Source organism: Podarcis raffonei, chromosome 17 (genome assembly GCF_027172205.1).
Source record: "Podarcis raffonei isolate rPodRaf1 chromosome 17, rPodRaf1.pri, whole genome shotgun sequence".
Classification (NCBI taxonomy): Eukaryota; Metazoa; Chordata; class Lepidosauria; order Squamata; family Lacertidae; genus Podarcis; species Podarcis raffonei.
The window spans coordinates 25,286,563-25,304,877 of record NC_070618.1 but is presented as its reverse complement, the minus strand read 5'-3'; the positions used below and the strand labels follow the sequence as shown (position 1 = coordinate 25,304,877).

General features: G+C 44.5%; 1 protein-coding gene across 7 annotated transcripts in view; it reads right to left on the bottom strand.

Moving 5' to 3' along the window:
- CCDC171 (coiled-coil domain containing 171) overlaps window positions 1–18,315 on the bottom strand; it is a 215,273-nt gene that overhangs the window by 127,233 nt on the left and 69,725 nt on the right. For all 7 annotated transcript variants that reach the window (XM_053370260.1, XM_053370256.1, XM_053370261.1 and 4 more), the window contains 4 exons: window positions 17,165–17,254; window positions 12,926–13,126; window positions 10,118–10,285; window positions 5,650–5,838 (listed from right to left, as the gene is read on the bottom strand). In XM_053370260.1, coding sequence (XP_053226235.1) covers window positions 5,650–5,838; window positions 10,118–10,285; window positions 12,926–13,126; window positions 17,165–17,254 — 648 coding nt within the window. The remainder of the gene's footprint in view (window positions 1–5,649; window positions 5,839–10,117; window positions 10,286–12,925; window positions 13,127–17,164; window positions 17,255–18,315) is intronic.

Here is an 18,315-nt window from a genome sequence, read left to right as displayed (position 1 = left end):
TCGCCACGCAATGGAACTTTCTCCTCCTCTCCTCTCCTCTGCAACTGTCGTCACCCCTGCACACCCTCAAAATCTGCTCCAGAGAGTTGAAGGACCCTCCAGATCAGATTTAGAGGGTGCAAAGGGAGAGGAGAAGAAAGGGAGGTGCCACTGCGTTAAAGGTACTCTCTGTGCACAGTGCTGGATACAACCCACAGGCCATATCCTCCCCCATTTAAGAAGCCATGGCTGTTGCGGGAACTTACTCTGGGCAGATGTCCGCAACCCTGTCCACAACACTCACATTAATTTGGACACCACTTTTACATGAGATTGGCATTGGAACGACTTAAGGTTCCACAAGCAAATGATGTAGATTAAACCCAAGCACATCTGCTTGCTTTAAAGCAACTCATCCATACAAAACAACCAACACAATCTTCATAGTGACGTGTACTTTCACTGCAGTTCTCAGTTGCTGTGTCAACGCAACCTCCATTCAAGAAAGCTTGCTTGTGTCTTTTGGAAGAAAATACCATGTGCTTTGTAAAAGGGAGAGGGAGAAGGAACACTGAAGGTGGCCAGTTGCTAAAAAGGAACAGATCTTCCAAAATAAGTGAAAAATGTGATGGGGACTGCATAAATAACCAACAACCAGAGTTTAAAAAGGTGTCAAGTCATGGGGAAAGAGTATACCAAACACCCAAATCTCTGGCTATATACACATACATGAATAATGTATGCAAAATCTTATGCAGAACCGATATTAGTATTTCCCGTTAGGCAAAAATGCAAGGGCTAATTGCATTAATTAATCCCCACAATCCTGGAAACGCACTTAACAAAATACTTCAAAATGAAACCTGAACATCAGCCCAGAAACTACAGGATTATTAGCAACTGATTTTTGCTTCTAGAAGTAGCAAAAAAGTAACCTGAATTTGGGAAGTGCGGTGGGGGAGGAGGGGGGGAGGAAGAAAACACAAACAACTTGCGGATCTTGGCCCTCGGAGGTGAAACGTCCAGAATTTAAGAAGGCAAATATAAACTGTATGAGTCAAAAAGAAAAGTTCAGCTGGAATCTGTTACTAAAAACAAATAGGCCCAGTATCACTCTATCTATCTATCTATCTATCTATCTATCTATCTATCTATCTAAAAGTACAGTCATACCTCGGGTTACAGACGCTTCAGATTGTGTTTTTTTGGGTTGCGGATCACCGAAACCTGGAAGTACCTGAATGGGTTACTTCCGGGTTTTGGTGGTTTGCGCATGTGCAGAAGCGCCGAATCGCAACCCGCGCGTGCACAGACGTGGGTTGCGAACACTGCGGTTTGTGAACGTGCATCCCGCACAGATCACATTCGCAACCCAAGCATCCACTGTACAGCAATCTTCCTTCCTTTGCCATATAAATGTAGACGCACAGGCTGCGTTTTTTCCCCCCTTCAGCAGCTTGTAATTGTTTTGTGCCCAAACCTACGTTGCTTCTAATATTTCCTCAGAACCTTAAAAGTACAATTTCTTGAAAGGAACAGCGAGATTCTGTGCCTTGAAAGACTGGCAGCCCGACTTCATGGAGTGGAGCAGCTTTGAGAGGTGGCTCCCTGGGTTACGGCACTCTGCGGACTTCAAGAACCCTTTAAAAAAATTAGTCACTCCCCTGGAGAGTACAACTATATTTTATCCTGTTTCTTGCTGGGTCTTTATCCTTTATGTTGGCAAGAAGACAAGACTGCAAACTGGAGACTTAATGACACCTGGGCTTCAAAGGACTTCACTTTATTTCAACTATTTTATTTTCCTCTCTTACAACCCTCACTTTGATTCCACTGAACACATGATAGTCTTCAACTAATTCACCTCTTCTGATAACAGTCTGCTCCTTCATAAAGCAAGTCAATTCTTCAAAGGGAGGGACATCCCTTGCCCTAGAGAATCCCCCAACCCTTCTATTTGATGAGTCTCGTCCCCCCCCAATAGATCTATTCACTATCGCATTATTTGTTTTTATGTGAATATCTTTTTGCCTGTGTACCTGTGCTTCTGATTATATCGACAAAACCAGATAATTGTTTGTAAAGGAGGTGGCCTATCGATGTTGTTGGACTACAACTCCCATCATTCCTGACCTCTGGGCACTCTGGCTGGAAATGATGGGAGCTGGAGTCCCAGCAGGTTGTAGAGGGATACAAGTTCCCAAGCTTTGTGTAATAATAATAATAATAATAATAATAATAATAATAATAATAATAAATTATTTATACCCCACCCATCTGGCTGGGTTTCCCCAGTCACTCTGGGTGGCTTTCAACAGAATATTAAAATAGAATAATCTAGTAAACATTAAAAGCTTCCCTAAACAGGGCTGCCTTCAGAAGTCTTCTAAATGTCTGGTAGTTGTTTTTCTCTTTGACATCTGGTGGGAGGGCGTTCCACAGGGCAGGTGCCACTACCAAGAAGGCCCTCTGTAACTTGGCCCTGGTTCCCTGTAACTTGGCTTCTCGCAGGGAGGAAACCGCCAGAAGGCCCTCGGAGCCGGACCTCAGTGTCCGGGCTGAACGATGGGGGTGGAGACGCTCCTTCAGATATACTGGACCAAGGCCATTTAGGGCTTTAAAGGCCAGCACCAACACTTTGAATTGTGCTCGGAAACATACTGGGAGCCAGTATATTATAGCAATGCTTAGTATTTATACAGCACCTACATGCTCAATTCAGCTCAAGTAAATAATCTCTATCATCTATCAAACAACCCTGAAACGTTGATAGGATATTATTCCTGGAAGATAAGCCAAGCCCACGCAAGGCACAAGGCGCTGAGTTGCGCCCAATGTTGGGGGGGGCGAGCTGCACATGACATCACAGACATCGTGCATGACTGTCACATGGGTAGAGGTCAGCCATGTGACATTTGTGCTCCAGGCCATGCTGGTCGGCCCAGGGTGACATCCTGCCAAGGTTGCACGATGTCAGGGCAACATTCCACCATGCCTCCTCTTCCCCCTCAAGATTGGGGGGGCTGAGCCCCATCTCTGTGGACATTGGGGGACTGTAGAGGCCTCATCCCGGAGGCAAGCCTGACTCCGGGAATTCACAGCCAAGGTGAGATTTGAACTGGACGGCAGAAGTTCCCTGATCTTTGTCTTAACCGCTATGCTACAGTAATGGTTTTATTAAAACACTGTTTTGTGTTTACTGGATGGTGATATTCCTACACATCCCTATACAGAATCCGAAAAGGTACTAGATTACAACAAAGCCATCGGCTTCCGATGTTCCAAAACTGCATGACTTCAGAACTGAGGTGAGGAAAATGAATGTTTGAGTGTTTCCCTAATCTAAAATTCAGCATAAATTTTAAAAAAGGATGCATCAGGAGTAGGCTAGGTTAGAATGCTTGCTAATGTGCTGGGTGGTTTCTGACAGCTGGGGACATAAAATATGTCCCAATTGTGGAACAGCGCAAGGAAGGCTATGCCACAACCTCTTTCTGAAAGTTGTTTGGTTCTGAGCATTTCTCAAGGTATTTCAAAGCTGTTGCCTTGCAGCAACATTTACTCTTTCTTCTAAGTGGGGAAAGCATTGCACAACTCTGCGTCCTCTCAGGATAACCTTTAAACCAGAGCAATCTTATTTTCGTGAGGTTAAGGGGCTGGAGCATAGGAGCATGGGATCAGGCAGAAACAGGTTCTTAACCTGAAGATATGTTAAGAGGGAGTGGGGGCTGCCGCTCATGAGAGAGGGTGCAAATGAGGGGTGGACTAAATGGATCTAGAAAACCAGTTTCCTCCAAGAGCGCCTGGATCGGGTCTGTGACCACCCACCCGCTCAAGAACTTTGCCCAAGAATGGGAGAAGAAGGATATTCTACAAGCTAGAACATGTGCAGAGGAGGGAAACCAACCTGAGATCTACAGATGTAGAGCAGTATACAAAATGAAGAAGAAGAAGAAGAAGAAGAAGAAGAAGAAGAAGAAGAAGAAGAAGAAGAAGATCTGGAAACCAAATGAGGAGTGACTGAGGGAGTTGGGTATGCTTAGCCTGGAAAAGAGGAGACAGATGAGATGCGACCACCATGTCTATTCAAATTGATAGAATTCCTGCTCCATGATTGCAGTCATGGGATTTTAATCTATCACATGACGGTGTATGTTTTGACTCCACAGGGGGGGGAAGTGACAGAGACAGGATGTTTGTGTTACAGTGTTCCGTGAAGTGGGACTATTGTCCTTTGTTTCTTTTTCTCTTTGCTGTCTGATGCTAGAGAGAGAGGGAGCCATGTTGCAGTGCTCCGTGTATGTTTATACGTAAATAAAGTAGATTAGCCAAAGTGCTGGGTTGCTGAGGTCTGTTACGCATGATACGCAAACTCTGTGGATCCCTAAGGGTGCTGGTGTCTGCTGGCATCGGTCGCTGTGATGTTCGGGCTGAAGAACGCTTATGAAGCTCCTGAACGATCGACCAGGAGGGAGGGAACATGCCAGTCGGGCATGTGTCTCTACCAGGGTCCTACTCGAGTGTAGGCTGAACTCCTGAGACAAATATCTAAAGGGAAGACAGGGAAGCTTGTTTTCTCCTGCTGTTGATTGTAGGACCTGAACTAATGGATTCAAGTTACATGGAAGGATATTCCGACTAAACATCGGAAAGAAGATGGGAAGAGCTGTTTGACAGTGGAATGGGCTCCCTTGGGCGGAGGTGGACTCTTTCCTTGGCAGTTTCTAAGCAGAGGTTGGATTGGCATCTGTCAGGGATGCTTTAGCAGAGATTTGCATTGTAGGCCTGGATAAACCCATGAATGTAAATACTTTGCATATATACTTCTTTAGCTATATGTTCTACAAAGTAAACACTTTTGAATATTTATCACGTGTTTGGACATTGTTCTAATTTCAAGGAAAGAATCGGTATTTGGGCTTCCTAGCTGCAATTGAGCTACTCTGCCAACAAAGTATTAAGTGAATATTAATTCTACGGAAGATTTGCAAATTAACTCTTGTTGCAGTATCATGGTGGCTACTTCTTTACACCTTAGGGCAGAGGACAACAAAAGCCCCAGTCAACAGCCTTTGGGTGTTCATAAACTCAGAAAATATAGTCCAACAGATACTGGCCTCCTTGGGGTGCCATCACCTTTAGCTAGGATAAATAGCTTATGCCAAGACTACTTTATCTTGCTACCTCGCTCACAAGAGTGCAGACTGTTTCTATGTGTTTAACCACCTTTTGTTACAGCAACTAGCCTATGAACCGATGCCTGATACACAGTTCAGCATAAAGTGAATTTCAATAAGTTTAATTCTACCGCACCGTAGGAAGAGCAATCACCAAGAGGCGAAAGCATCTGGTGCTCCGCGTAATAACACAAAGAAGCCAATGTTTTCACTCTGCAGGTAACTTTCGCATGGTAACTAAATGGGAAATACAACTGCAGGATCCAATTAAACAATGCAAGTTCTGGAATGCCTTCACACAAATTCATACACTTCCTAAAGAAAGTAGAAGTTAATAGTACCAAAAAGAGAGAGAAAGAAAATCATTTCTTTAAGCACACAGATATTCCCAAGCAATTTAAAATTGGTTTGGAACTCAAACCACTGAAATAATATACTAAATATTTAAAGAATACTTTTAGAAGTTTATGGTTTCCTGGCAGAAATATTGTACCTGTGCCCTTGCATGAACTTCCCCGAGGAGCCCAGAATATTGCTGTTCCAATTCCTTCTTCTGCTTCAGCCAACAGCTTTCCTGAGCTTTCATCTGTTCCGTTACTTTGCTGAAAGTGTCTTCCTGGGTCTGCTGAAGCTCCCTCATCGTATCAGACTTGTTCTTACAAACATACTCAAGATGAGATATCTGCATGGTTATAGCATGAAAGAAAATCTTTGTTTAGCATTCTTTATGGGTATATTCCCAGCCCTAACTTAAACCAGGGCACTTGGAAAAGTATTCAACATTGTGGGCCGAACCCCGCAACCTGGGGGGAAATCAAGAGCTCTTTGGTAACAGTGAAAAGCCAACTATATCCAGAGATCTGACTCACATTGCACAAATGAAAATTCCGATAATAAACTAGTATGCAGGCTTCACTATCGGTTTATCTTCCAAAAGCCTCAGCATAAAGACCCACGCTAGTGAAAGAAACAAGCCAGGAGCTCAGGGGTGTAGTGGGGACGACGACAGGGGGGCCACGGTCTGGATACACGGGTTTTTTTAAAAATGTATTTTTTATTAAAGATTTCTTGGTTTACAAAAGGGGGGAAGAGGTGGAGGGGGCCATGGTGAGTGGGGTGGAGTTGGGTGGCGATGTTTCTATTTTACTTAATGTATGTGTGGGGTTTTGTGTCAGCATCGCTTGTACGGGTCCGCTTGACTATTTGCTTGTGTTCCTTTGGTGGTAAGAGAAGTTGGAGTTGGCCTAGGGCAGCGGTTCTCAACCTGCGGGTCCCCAGATGTTGTCGAACTACAACTCCCATCACCCCTAGCTAGCAAGGCCAGAGCTCAGGGATGATGGGAGTTGTAGTCCAACAACATCTGGGGACCCACTGGCCTAGGGCATGGGTAGGCAAACAAAGGCCTAGGGGGGCGGATCTGGCCCAATCGCCTTCTCAATCCGGCTCACGGATGGTCTGCGAATCAGTGTGTTTTTACATGAGTAAAATGTGTCCTTTTATTTAAAATGCACCTCTGGGCTATTTGTGGGGCCTGCTTGGTGTTTTTACATGAGTAGAATGTGTGCTTTTATTTAAAATGCAACTCTGGGTTATTTGTGGGGCATAGGAATTCGTTCATCCCCCCCCCAAAAAAAAATAGAGTCCGGCCCCCCCACAAGGTCTGAGGGACAGTGGACAGCCCCCCTGCTGAAAAAGTTTGCTAATCCCTGGCCTACGGTGTGGTTGGTTGTCTTTGATTGGCTGTAGTGAACTTTGCTTTCATGTGTGAGTGGGGTGGGTGTTTTTGAATCAGTTTAGCCACATTGATTTGTATGCTGTTGGTGGATTCTTGTCCTTGTCTTGTTGGGCTGTGTATGTGATAAAGGGGAGCCGTACCGGGGTGAAGGCGCCTTCTTCCATTTGTCCCCGTATCAGTTTCAGTTTATTGGTTAAAGGGAAAGGTAAAGGTACCCCTCACCATTAGGTCCAGCTGTGGCCGACTCTGGGGTTGCGACGCTCATCTCGCTTTTTTGGCCAAGGGAGCCGGCGTACAGCTTCCTGGTCATGTGGCCAGCATGACTAATCCGCTTCTGGCGAACCAGAGCAGCACACGGAAACGCCGTTTACCTTCCCGCCGGAGTGGTACCTATTTATCTACTTGCACTTTGACGTGCTTTCGAACCGCTGACCTTCTGATTGGCAAGTCCTAGGCTCTGTGGTTTAACCCACAGCGCCACCTGTGTCCAGTTTATTGGTTAGTTTTTCTAATAAGACTGTTTCCCATACTATTTGGTACCATTGGTCCATGATTACTCCTGACAGGTCTCTCTAGTGTCTGGCTATGGTGTTTCTGATGACACGATTTTGAGAGAGCACAAACTAGGCGTCCCCATGCAGGGATCCCCGTCCTCCCCAGCCTGCCATCAGGGGTCTCTGAATGGCTGCCCGGCTGTGAGCACACCAGGGCCTGTGTTGGTTGGCCAGACTCCCCCCCCCCGCCTGAGCAGGTGGTACAGCACGGCCCCGTGAACCCTTTGTGCCCCATGCCCACCCACTGGTGTGGGTGGCAAGGGCTGGCGCAGGGTGTGTGTTCACCCTCTGTGTCCTGCCCTGCAGGTACGCCCCGGGCACCAGCAAAAGACGCAACACCACTACAGGAGGTAGTAGGGCCTAGAGCAGGCATAGGCAAACTCTGGGCCTCCAGATGTTTGGGACTACAATTCCCATCATCCCCAGCTAACAGGACCAGTGGTCAGGGATGGTGGGAATTGTAGTCCCAAACATCTGGAGGGCCAGAGTTTGCCTTTGCCTGGTCTAGAGATCCCATCCATCAGTCTTCAGGCGTGTTTGGCAGCTAATCTCTCCCTGCACTGAGTTTTCTACTCACTCGCCACCTTTCCTGTTGCAAATCAGTAACAGGGCCCAAATGATGGATTGGGCAGATTCTTGTGCTGTGATTAGGCACTGCACAAAGCAAACTGCCTTATAAAGCAGAATGCTAGGTGAAGTGATTTTCCTGTTGAATTAATTAACCCGTGAATATAGACACATTAAAAACTAATCTGATGGGGAAAGCATTACATATTTGCTACACCCAATAGATAAGCATATGCATAATTTTAGAGAGTAATAATAATAATAATAATAATAATAATAATAACAATTTATTAGTACCCCACCCAGCTTTCAACATACACAGTTGCTCTGTTTCTCAAAACAACAACTCCTGAAAACAGATTAAGTTCTGTCATTATTGTTTGATGGTTCAGGTGATCCACTCCTGCCAGAATTTCAAAGATTTAAAAGCGGTTGTGTGTTGGGTGTTAAGGAAACGTGCTTAAATTGGCATGCCTCTAGGTTTGTTTTAATGCAGATAATCTAGACAGCAAGGCCAAACATATTCATTTTATGCAACTGCAGATGAGAATATTTATTACAGCAAAAGTAGTTTGGGAAGTAGCACTCCCTAGTTAACTAAAGTTAATCTAGCCTCATAATTAACCGATAATGAGGTTACCTTTTGGGTTGTTTCAAAACTAGGCTTAATAAAAACAAGAAGGGGGTTTGGGAGTGTTGAACTTCTCTGTGCTGCTTGGATGAGAAACTGAACCAGCTCCATCTTACAAAATGATGGCAATGCCTTCCTTTTTGCCTATTTCAATGCACATTTGGGGAGCTGCATCCCTAGATTTTGGAATATTCTCAGCACCCTGTGAAAGATCTAGGAGCTTCCCCTCTTTTTTGAAGACCTTTATTTTTAGGCAGACTTCGTATACCCCACATTTTACCAATTGTTTTAATGCTGGCTGTTGATTTAATTCTACTTTTTTCCCTGCTTGCAATTCTATTTACATGTTTACAATCTTTTAATTCCACTTTGGGAATCTGACAGGATTGAAAAAGCATGTGGGAAAGAACCCAAATAAAGTATATACCTAACTGCAGTTTCTATACACTGGGTAGTAATTCATCTCCAGTTAAGTCCCAGTCACGACCATCCTCAACCACTTAGCTGACAGAGGCATTTATTAAGCAGTTTGTAGAGCTTCAAAGTGCTTTTTCGACTACCAGTTTGAATTAACTACTTTGGGGCGGGGGGCAATATTTCAAACGAAATTTCCTTAGTGCGTTTGCTTGGCTCTTAGGTGTAGACTTAAACCATCCCTTCATCCTAGACTTGAAATGAGTTCTGGCCGATGCAAAACATTTCCTCCTCCCCGTCCCTTCGGAGCGAGGCCAAAATCTGAAACTTTGCTACCAGACCACAGAACGCAACTGCAGCTCACCCAATGAGCCAGGAATCGAAGTCTGCAGAAACATTACAACTAAGGCTGTTGAGCCACTTCATCATAACAAAATGAGGGAATTATTTATTTTCAGCGAAAAACCACACAGCGTATTCAAGAACTTCACTTGCCGGGGCCTCCCTTGAGGAAAATATTTATCTTCTTTAAACTCATGATGTATTTATCACTACACCCTGCATTATATTTACAAAATGTAAGCATATCAAAGAAAAGCCTGGGCCATTTCTTGGGAACAGTCTCCAAATAATTCCCTCCAATTCGCAAGCAAATATTTTAAAGATGATGTTCCTCCAGTCGGTGCATTTTGTTTCTGTTTTATGCCGAGATAAAGAGTTGGTTTATTAGTGTAAATGACTAAGTTCTTTGAATAGCTTCATCAGTAAGATTAATTTATTTTCTTTTAATTAGGTCCCTGTGGCTAACACTGGCTAGTAGTATTAGCAAGTCCTGCATAGAAGCTGGAGCTTAGAGACTTCATAAAGACTTCAGTCACATTTACATGCCCACAGCAATGGCATCAAACCGAGCTGTAGACAAGCCGTAATTAACGGTATTGAATTATTAACATCCAAATTCTTTTTGAAATAAGATGAATGTCAGTCCTTTTTAACGATACTGTGATGTGGACAAATGTCACTGGATTTAATAGAGTCGGCTGGTGCCTGAGGACAGTACCTTCTCATTAGCCTTGTTGAGGTCTAAGATCAGGGCATCAACATTCTCCTGCAAGACTGTGCAAAGCTCTGGCCAGGAGAATTTATCCAGGATGCCTTCTGGTTGTTTAAGAAGAACGCAGCCCGCTACCAAGTGCTGGTACAAAGTGTGGAGGAAGGTTAGCTTCTCCTGCGAGACGGGATTTAATAAAAAGGAAGAAAAGGGGGGAGAGAGAGAGAAATAACGGTAAATGGAGTCAGAGTCCAACGAAATACGTCATGTAAACAATAATGTGTGTGTTCCAAAGGAATATACGACCTATGCTCCAATCATTAGTCAAGATCAGAAAACAGATAATTGCCCATTATATATATATATATATATATATATATATATATATATATATATATATATACATACACACACACACACACACACACACACTGATCCTGCAGACACTTTCTAGAATCCAGGGCACCTGCTTTTCTCTCTGGCAAAGGGCAGAATGAAGAGGCGCAGGATCAGACCCCGCACAATTATGCAAACCATAACCAACATATTTTTGCATCTGTTAATGAGATGCTGATTGCAGTTATCTAATACAGTCAAACCTTGGTTCCCGAACGGTTCCGTTGTGGAACGCCGATAACCCGGAAGTAAATGCTCCGATTTTCGAACATTTTTCGGAAACCGAATGTCCAACGTGGCTTCTGCTCGAGTGGCAGGAAGCTCTTGCAACTAATCGGAAGCCACGCCTCGGTTGTCAAATGTTTCGGAAGCCGAATGTGCTTCCGGAACAGATTACTTTCGACAACCGAGGTTCGACAGCAAGCAACAAAAAGACTACAGTAACACTTTGCGTAAGCGACAAACCGAGTGTTAGGGGGGTCAGCTTCTGAAAAAGGCAGCTGTGAGTTTAGGTCTCCATAACTCTCCTGGCTTCAGCGAAAGGAACCCAAAGCCTCTGGAGCACAGCAGGAACTCCCGCCACGCTCCAGAGGCTTCTGGTTGCCTTCACTGAAGGCAACTGAACGCACCTTGAACGCACTGAACACACCTTGTTTTAGAGGGGGAGAAAAAGAAAAAAAATTCTCCCCCTCTCTGCGCAGCGCCCCTTCAGCAAAGCGGCAGGAGAATTTCTGCCACCTCGCTGAAGGGGCGCTGTGCAGAGAGGGGGAGAATTTTTTTTCTTGTTCTCGCCCTCTAAAACAAGGTGCGCCCTATGGTTGGGTACATAGGTTACAACACAAATATATTTAGGAAAACAAATTAAGACTATTCATTCCTTGGAGGCTTTTAAGCGGAGGTTGGATAGCCATCTGTCATGGATGCTTTAGTCGAGATTCATGCACTGAAGGGGGTTGGACTAGATGGCCTTTGAGTCCCCTTCCAACTCCATAATTCTGTGATTCTATTATTAGCTATGGAGTCAACATTATAGCTCTCTGACAGTTCTTCTGGTTTCTCATCAATCTACAGGGCAGAAGAAGTGCATCCTGCATCATTTCACATGATGCAAACTGATTTAAGAGTTTTTCTCCAGGTCCAGACCAAAAGCTAGAATCCCGATCCAAACCCCACTAGGTTCGGTAAAAAAGATTTCCACGGCTTCCAGTATGCTTTAGATACGGTCCAACTCAGAACGTTTCCAAAGAGATTTTACAAAGGCATTAAGAATGGAATTGCGATTGTGATTCTTCCCCGTCCCTCGACCATATTTTGGTGTTTTAAATCCCTCGTGGGAAACCACCAACAAGGCACAGTGAAATATTAACAAAAAGCGTTTCCACCCAATCTTTGGCTTCTCGTTGTTAATTTAATCTGTCGCCATTGTGTCCTTTTTGCTTGGGCTGTGATAAACCAAGCATGGTAATCATCCGTTTGGCCTGGAGAAGGAATCCAAGGTCCCAGAATCAATTCACACATGTCGAATCCAACCGCAAGGCTGTAGACACGCTGACTTTACAATATAGTCAGGCTTCTAGTTTCCTCTACTTTAATCACTATCTGATGAGAAGAACAATTCCAACCGGTCCATATGGACACAATTTAAATCCCAGACTGTTAGAAGGGTGGAAAGAATGTTTCCTTTTTACTCACTTGGCATTCCCACTCGTATTTGTTAGAGTAATGAGCTCAATATGCAGCACAATTTAGATAAAGAATAATACAGTTGATGTACCTAGCGCAGGAAAAGTTGTGTGTGCAAAAAAAACCCCAACAACCAACCAGCAACAACAATAACTAAGTGCAAGCACGCTGTGTATTTTTAAAAATAGGATAAACAACATGGTAGAAAGCGTGTTTCAAAATAACACTTCATGAAACAATTATTGTACACAGCAGACCGTAATCTGCCGCTACCCAAAAAACAGGAAACTAATTTTACTTGGTTGGTGGGCGTGTAAAATGACCCAGATCCTACCTGCCCTGCTGCATTTTTGGGTTGTCTTTTGAAACAGTTAACAGCAATTAGTGCCAAGGGATTGCAAAGCTAATCCGTTCCAAATGCAGATATGTTCCAAATGTATATGTTTGATTTAGCAAAGCAGGAGCTAAAAATATGTATAAAAAACCCCAAACCTAGACATGTTTCTTAAAATACACTTATGTCTCTTTGCAAGAGCTCCATAATATTTTTTTAAAAACTGAAACGAATAAAATACTTAATGGCAGAAGTAAAATCACATATGGGCCTTGCAGAGGGCCTGCCGTAATGTAACATCTTATTGTGGAATCTAAATCTACAAAAGAGTCATCTGATATATGCAAATGTGAGACACTAGGATTAAAGATGCATTTGGACAGACATCTTGTTCCTGATAATACCTCTGTATCCTTCTCATAAGCTTGAGCAAGCTTCTGGATATCATGTTCAGATTCTTCACAACGCACTTTTTCCTTCTCCCAGCAGTGCAGTAGATTCTGAAGTTCCTTTTTCAAAGTGGCTATTAAACATTCTCTATCTGCACTCTTGGCTTGCCAATGGGTTAACTCATTGTTGGCACCAGCAAGGCTATTTTTCACTTCCTAAAAATGACACGGTAGAAAACAGAAGAGGTAACAGAAGCAAAGCATCCTGCCTCTGTCTTGATAGCCCTGAAAATAGGAAATCCAGTACGTTTCCGAGCACAATTCAAAGTGTTGGTGCTGACCTTTAAAGCCCTAAATGGCCTTGGCCCAGTAGACCTGAAGGAGCGTCTCCACCCCCATCGTTCAGCCTGCACACTGAGGTCCAGCTCTGAGGGACTTTTGGTGGTTCCCTTGCTGTGAGAAGCAAACTTACAGGGAATCAGGCAGAGGGCCTTCTTGGTAGTGGCGCCCGCCCTGTGGAACGCCCTCCCACCAGATGTCAAAGAAATAAACAACTATATGGCATTTAGAAGGCATCTGAAGGCAGCTCCGCTTAGGGAAGTTTTTAATGATTGATGTTTTAATGTATTTTTAATCTTTTGTTGGAAGCCACCCAGAGTGGCTGGGGGAAAAATAAATAAATAATAAGAAGAAGAAGACGAAAAGAAAAGCCATTTATTCCAGTTATAATCTACAAAAACTACTACTACTACTACCACCAATACAGAGTTTAACCCCAGAGCTGGATAACAATAATGGAGCGGTTTGTATGAAACCATGTTTTCCCTTCCTACAACCACCCTACAAACTTCTAGTGTTTTAACAAACATTTCTAGAGACACCATTTCCAAAATCTGCAAGGGTTCAACTTTCAGAAATTGGAAGATTTTTCCACAGAAACGCTTCAAAAGTTAGGGGTGGGTTGGAGGGGGAATGAAATAAACAGTAGGATATATATATATATATATATATATATATATATATATATATATATACCGTATTTTTCGCTCGATAACACGCACCTGACCATAACACGCACATAGTTTTTAGAGGAGGAAAACAAGAAAAAAAAATTCTGAATGAAACAGTGGATGTATCATTTTTGTGCTTCATGCTGCGGCCACAGACATGTGATTTGACGGTGAGTTTGGGGTAGCCCAATGCAAAGATCCTGAGGATCCATGTGGATCCATGCTTTGTAACCACGTTTTTGTACCATTGCAGCCCCAGGCAACAGTGGGTGCGTGATTTTTTTGGTGCAGGCTGTAGCCATGGACATGCTATGTGATCTGATGGTGAATTTGGGGTGACCCAATGCAAAGATCCTGAGGATCCATGTGGATCCATGCTTTGTAACCACGTTTTTGTACCATTGCAGCCCCAGGCAACAGTGGGTGCGTGATTTTTTTGGTGCAGGCTGTAGCCATGGACATGCTATGTGATCTGATGGTGAATTTGGGGTGACCCAATGCAAAGATCCTGAGGATCCATGTGGATCCATGCTTTGTAACCACGTTTTTGTACCATTGCAGCCCCAGGCAACAGTGGGTGCATGATTTTTTTGGTGCAGGCTGTAGCCATGGACATGCTATGTGATCTGATGGTGAATTTGGGGTGACCCAATGCAAAGATCCTGAGGATCCATGTGGATCCATGCTTTGTAACCACGTTTTTGCACCATTGCAGCCCTGTTTTTGCATCAGATCATTGCTATGTGATCTGATGGTGAATTTGGGGTGACCCAATGCAAAGATCCTGAGGATCCATGTGGATCCGTGCTTTGTAACCATGTTTTTGCACCATTGTAGCCCTGTTTTTGCATCAGATCATTGCTATGTGATCTGATGGTGAATTTGGGGTGACTCAATGCAAAGATCCTGAGGATCCATGTGGCTCCGTGATTGGAACCACGTTTTAAGTAGGGAGGGAAGGAAAAACATAGAAAGGATAAGGAGCGCCGAAAGGGGTGTGCAGAGAGGCAGCTGGCTAAGAATGCAGGAGAGGGGTTTTACCGGAGGGAGGAAAGGAAGGCAAAATTCCCCCCCCCCCCACAAGCCAGCCAGCTCTCTCTCTCTCTCCCCAACCTGCATGTTGCCTGCGAGTCCCAGACGCACGGAGAGACGCTCTGCTTTCCACTCTGCTTGCCTGGAGGGGAGGGGTTTTCTCTGCTCTTTGTTCCGTTTGAGCAAACACAGTAAGGAAACAGAAGCAGGTGGGCAGTAAGACCCTGAGGCAGAGCTTCCTCCTTTCAAGGCTTCCCTTCTCCGGACGATTTGATATTTGCCTGATTTTTGCCTTCACTCGTGCTTGTCAGCTCCAGGGACCACACATTCGCTCAATAACACGCACAGACATTTCCCCTTACTTTTTAGGAGAAAAAATCTGCGTGTAATAGAGGGAAAAATACGGTATATATATATATATATATACACACACACACACACACACACATATACATACATATATATATACATATATATATATATATACACACACACACACACACACACACACACACACACACAAATGAATTAAAGGAAAACAGCAATGCAATCTTACTCATGCCTACTTAGAAGCAAAACCCACTGAGTTCAATTGAGTTTACTCCCAGGTGAGTGGAAAGAGTATTTCAGCATAGGTGTAAATTCGCAGTGCTGAAGCCAGGGCCGGCGCGTCCAGGAGGATGATTGAAGCAGTTGCCTCGGGAAGCAAATCCTGTGGGGCTGTGCTCCCATGGCCACCCCCCGCCCCTGCTCTCAGGGTCACCTAGCTGCAGCAGCTTCTGGCGAGATCTTGCAGGACTTTTTGCAAGATCTCACCAGAAGTTGCTGCTGCACAACCCTGGAAAGCGAGGTTTCGGGGGCGGCACCACTCCATGTCACCTCAGGTGGCAAAACAACACAAGCCCCCCCCCCCGCTCTCACAATTGCATAAATTGGGGCGACAGTATTAAGCCCAGAAAGGGGACACATGGTACCTCTGTCAGGAGTCAACAGGATATACCTGACTCATCTAAATGAAAAGATGACTGTTCAAACAAGAACAAGAATACTTTTAAGGCTAAGATTTATATTCACACTGTAGGCACAAGAACTAAGGAAACACAATGAGGAAAATAAAACTATAAAATAGGTTTGTATTGGGTTCAGAGAAGCAAGAGTGGAACGCTGCTTTTGGAATGGGGTTCCCCATCTATTTCTCTTCCTTGCTTACCCCTTTCTCCCCCCCCCCAAAGGACTCTTAAGAATCTGGAATTCCTTTAGTGTTATGTGACATGGCATGAGGGGCTGCGGCAGAAATTGGGGGTCTCCTTGCACAGCTGAATCGTTTTTCCAGTTGCACAGGGCACCTTTGGTCAAACTACTCCAGCAAAAAGTTGGTTAGAACAACATTCTGGCATTCCATCATATCTTCAGTGACAGGTTATCAGCCCTAAACCATTTACCGTATTTTCGCTCTATAAGACGCACCAGACCACAAGACGCACCTAGTTTTTGGAGGAGGAAAACAAGAAAAAAAATATTCTGAATCTCAGAAGCCAGAACAGCAAGGGGGATCACTGCTCAGTAAAAGCAGCAATCCCTCTTGCTGTTCTGGCTTCTGGGATAGCTGCGCAGCCTGCATTCACTCCATAAGATGCACACACATTTCCCCTTACTTTTTAGGAGGGAAAAAGTGAGTCTTATAGAGCAAAAAATACAGTATTCTGGACTAAGCCATTTATTCTGGACTAAGCCATTTATTCTGGACTTAGCCATTTATTCTGGATGCAGGTAGCGCACCACAGAGACTAGGGCTTGCGGATCTCTGATCGGCGGTTCGAACCCCCGCAACGGGGTGAGCTCCCGTTGCTTGGTCCCTGCTCCTGCCAACCTAGCAGTTTGAAAGCACGTCAAAGTGCGAACAGATAAATAGGTACCGCTCCGGCGGGAAGGTAAACGCACTGCTCTGGTATGCCAGAAGAGGCTTAGTCATGCTGGCCACATGACCTGGAAGCTGTACGCCGGCTCCCTCGGCCAATAAAGCGAGGTGAGCGCCGCAACCCCAGAGTCGGTCACGACTGGACTTAATGGTCAGGGGTCCCTTTACCTTTACCTTTAAGCCTACTGAAGCTCATGAAACACCCAAAGATATGTTTTTCAGGAGCTCCTTTCCCCACCAAGATGAAACACATTTAATGCGATGAAACATTTAGGGATGTTAATATAGAGATACCTGAAGTTCTTGAGCTTGAAAATTTAGTTGGTGTTGGGAAGCTTCAAACTCTTTTGCCATCTTCTCAGACACAACTGTCATTCTCTTTAGCTGGGAGGGATAGGTGAGAAGGAATAATAAAATTGCAATATAATTGCTGACAGATGAAGCACGATCCTACGCACACTGACTTTTCTAGCAGTAACCCTCACTGAACAGAGCGTCCATTGCCATAATACTTGTGAGTGTAAGCCTTGATGTTTTTCTAGCTTAGCATGTTTCCTCTTTTATTATATCGCAGTTTCGCTCTCCACGGTATTCCCTCTAGCCGGCATCACCTAAAGCTGCACAAAGTGTATTTTCTAACTGTCAGCCACAACTGGGTTCCAATAAAATCATTAGCCTCTCAACTCTGCAAGCCTGTGCATGTCTACTCAGGAGTAAGTGCTCTTGAGTTCCATGGGACTTTGCAAGCAAGGACATATGGCTTTCAGCCCAAGTGCGACTCGATGTATACTTTTAAAATCTGCTAAAACAAGCCCAATGGTCATGATTAATACAGTCATACCTCGGGTTACAGACGCTTCGGGTTGCGCGGTTTCGGGTTGTGCACCACGCCGAACCTGGAAGTACTGGAACTGGTTACTTCCAGGTTTCAGCGCTTGCGCATGGGCAGAAGCACTAAATTGCGCTTTGCGCAGAAGCACCAAATCACGACCCACACGTGCGCACATGCAGCGCTGTGGCTTGCGAACGTGCTTCCCACACGGATCACGTTCGCAACCCGAGCGTCCACTGTATACACATCTGAAATACGTGACGCAGGAAGAAGCTGCGTGGATCTTTGTGTATTTTTAAGCAGCTAACACTCTTTTACAAGCCCATGAAGCTATGCAAGGTGCAACAAGGGACTGGTTTTGAATGAACATGCCTAGAGATTATCTAATTTTTTTGTGGTTGTTGTTTTTCCAGAAAGTTTAGTTACTAATTACATTAAAGGGAAAGAGAGCTAGAAGACACTCTCGGTGAGGGAAAGGGAAGAAGGGCATAGAGCTGCCCCATCTGCATATCATGCTCTCAGTGGTCTCTGGCTCCATATGACAACTTCAGGGTCGAGCACCGGCAGTCCTACTGGGAAGTCTTGTGGCAGGTCATCAGTTGGCCCCGCACTG